At 50.9% G+C, this 3,182-nt stretch overlaps 1 protein-coding gene across 1 annotated transcript in view; it reads right to left on the bottom strand.

Annotated features, from left to right (window-relative positions):
- LOC103200517 (pepsin F-like) overlaps positions 1–3,182 on the bottom strand; it is a 48,616-nt gene that overhangs the window by 15,226 nt on the left and 30,208 nt on the right. Inside the window, 3 exon segments of the mRNA XM_007945018.1 lie at positions 153–271; positions 358–475; positions 1,629–1,779. Coding sequence (XP_007943209.1) covers positions 153–271; positions 358–475; positions 1,629–1,779 — 388 coding nt within the window.

The following is a 3,182-nucleotide window of genomic DNA, read 5'->3' on the forward strand; positions in this document are numbered from 1 at the left end:
GCCGCCCCCAGGGTCACAGCTCACAGGCTGGGTGGCTAGCTCCTATGGCACTTTGGGAAGGACAGAGCTCCCAGCTGAGCCAGGGGGTGGCTCCGGCTGCAGCAGTTGGCTACTGAGGCCAGCTCTGCCTCGGCCTCTGGTTTCCGCCTGACCTTAACGGTGTTGCTGGCGAGGAATCCGTTCATGCTCCCTGTGCCGTAGGTGAGGGAGATAGGCTGGTCCAGGAACTGGAAAGTGGAGGACCCCACAGGGTTGAAGGCTTTGTGGTGGACTGAGGATAGAAGGGTTAGCATTAGTTAGGGCTGTCAAGGACCAAGGAAGGGGTGGGCAAGGTGGGGACAGAGACCTAACACTCACCGCAGGCCGGGCTGTGGCAGTAGATGGAGGGCATCCATAGGTCAGTGTAGCCAGTGTCAAAGATGACTTGGAACTCCTGAGGGGGCGTTCCAATGCTGATGGTGCCAATGTATCCCCGCTGCCTGGGTGGGAAGAGGCAATTAGGGCAGGGCTGGCTGCCCCTGATTCCAAGGGTGCCTGCCTGCTTTAGGGGTGACCCTCCTCCTGACCTCACTTTCCAACTGCTCCACCTCATTGCCTCTGCTCAAGTCAGTGCCTTCATCTGAAAAGCTCTTTAGTGTTCTCTGCATCTCTCCAAGTCCTCCTCCTCCAGGCAGCCCTCTTAGATCATCCCCTTTACTTGATGTTTATTTACTCTTTGCCTGTCTCTCTGGCTGGACTATGAGTTCTTGTGAAAGATACTGTTGTTGGATGCTGTCGCGTTGATTCCATCTCATAGTGACCCCACAGGACAGAGTAGAACTGCCCCAGAGGGTTTCCTAGGCTGTAATCTTTATAGAGGCGATCACCAGGCTTTTTCTCCCAAGGAGCCATTGGTGGGTTTGAACCACCAACCTTTCACTTAGCAGATGAGTGCTTAAACACTGTGCCACCAGGGCTCCTTGTAGAACACACTAGGCTTTTTGTTATCGACAATAACCATGATGTTAGTTTATTATAATGTCATGTCCCTTGGGGCTCAGTAACCTTTGATGGATATGGTACTTGGGCTAAAGAGGCTGAACTTCCCCTACCAAGGCTGTCAAACTTGATTTGTGGCTCTGGTGATGTAGGGGTTAAAGTATTTGGCTGCTAACCAAAAGGTCAGCGGTTCAAATCTATCAGCAGGAGAAAGATAAGGCAGTCTGCTTCCAAAAAGATTTACAGCCTTGGAAACCTTATGGGGCAGTTCTCCCCTGTCCTATAGCTTTGCTATGAGTCAGAATCAACTCAGTTGGGGGTGGGATATGCTTTCATTTTATTAGACTCTGCTCATCCTTCACGGTAGCTCCCTTCACTGAAGGATTCGTTAGTTCAGAAAGAACGAAGTCTCTCAAACCAAGCTTCATGACTCACTGTTGCCCAGTGACAAGTTGTCAGTGTAGAAATGGACAGTTACGTAGCACCTTGTCACCACACCCCCACCATGAGGGCAGGATGCCTTCTCCCCTGGGAAGAGGGCTGCAGGGGCCTCCACCCTCAACTTTCTGGGTCCCACCCCCAGGTGAATCTCAATGCCTGGCAGGAGCCCTAGGGGGCGCTCTGGAGCGCTGCCAGCCCACCACACTCACATCCAAGTAGATCCTCAGAGGTTCGTAGGACAAGCTCTGTCTACCCAAGAACTTGTAGATCACAGTGTAGGGGTGGTCCTCCAGGAGCTCTTTCAGCAGGTCTTTTTCCCACAGGCTTTCTCTCAAGGGTTTGATCTTTTTCAGAGGACTCCTTTAACAGAAAACAAATAAGGGACCACAGTCAGATGCTCTGTGTTTCAACGTTACTGCCACACCCAACGTTGGAGCTGCATTTTTATGAGTATTTTCTTACAATCAGATGAAGCCACTCAATGCAATGGAAAGATCATAGTAACGGACCTAGGCTTGAACCAGTTCTGTTGTGTAGTCCTGAGCCAGTCATATGGCTAATGTGAGCCTCAGTTTCCCCTTCTGTAAAAAGGTGGGATAAGAACACTGCCCTCCTTGCAAGCAGCCATCTAGATGCAATGATGGGTCTCTCCTCATCCAGAGCAAAGAAGAATGAAGAAAACCGAAGATTCATGGAAAGAGTTAGTCCTCGTGACTGGTACACCATACGATCCTCAGCCTATATGACTATGAGACCAGAAGAACTAGATGGTGCCCGGCTACCATTGTCAACCACTTGGAGTGGGATCTATGTAGGACACCCTGGATAGAGAGGGAGAACAATGTGGAACAAAACTCAAAAGCATTTGGGGAAAAACAAGGGGGGACCAGGTTTGCTGGTCTGATAGAGCCTGATGGAACCACTGAGCTATGGCCCCTAGCTGCCCTTCAGGTCTGGAATTGAACCCACACCAGTGGCTTCCAGCCAAACAAAAGACAGGCATATGAGTTGAACATTTACCTGAGGGAGATGTGCTCCTTGGAGAGAACAACCATGGGAGAAAGAAGGGCTGTGTATGCACAGGGAGACAGCTCAGGGGGCAGGGGTGCATGGAGGGATGGACACAGGGAAGAGGTGACTGTCGGGAGGAACTGTGAGGGGAGCTGTTGCATTGTGGTGAATTGTGGTCAATGTCATGAGACGAAGTGTATGTGAACTGCTGTGTGGAAAGTGAATTTGCTCTGTAAATTTTCACCCAAATCACACACACAGAAGAAGAACACTGCCTTCATGTAGAGTGTTTAGAGTAGTGAATGAGATGAATGAGACAATACTCCTGCCGTATAGTATTTCTGTGGCAGTTGTCATCAAAGCAGCCCTAAGCAGGGAGACAGAGCGGGACCACAAGCCTCTCACTACAGCAGAGCACTCTGCATGCAGCAGTTGTGACTTGGCTGCGGTCACACTGCTTGGTGGTCGCAGGGCGGGACCTAGAACCAGATCTGATTTCTGTCCAGGACTCAGCCAGAAGGGACGGGTGAGAGAAGCCAGGAAGTGAGAAATCTCAGGGTGGCTGAGGTGGGGAGAGCACTCCAAACTCAAAGCCAAGCTCCCTTCCACTGAGTCGATTCCAACTCACAGCGACCCCTGGTGGGTTTCCGAGGCTATAATCTTTACAGAAGTAGATTGCCCTGTATTCCTTCCACGGAGCAGTTGGTGGATTTGAACCACTGACTTTCTGGGGGTAGCAGTCAAATGCCTTA

The sequence above is a fragment of the Orycteropus afer genome, unplaced genomic scaffold (genome assembly GCF_000298275.1).
Source record: "Orycteropus afer afer isolate SDZICR_OR568_19922 unplaced genomic scaffold, OryAfe1.0 scaffold00130, whole genome shotgun sequence".
In the NCBI taxonomy this organism is placed as follows: domain Eukaryota; kingdom Metazoa; phylum Chordata; class Mammalia; order Tubulidentata; family Orycteropodidae; genus Orycteropus; species Orycteropus afer.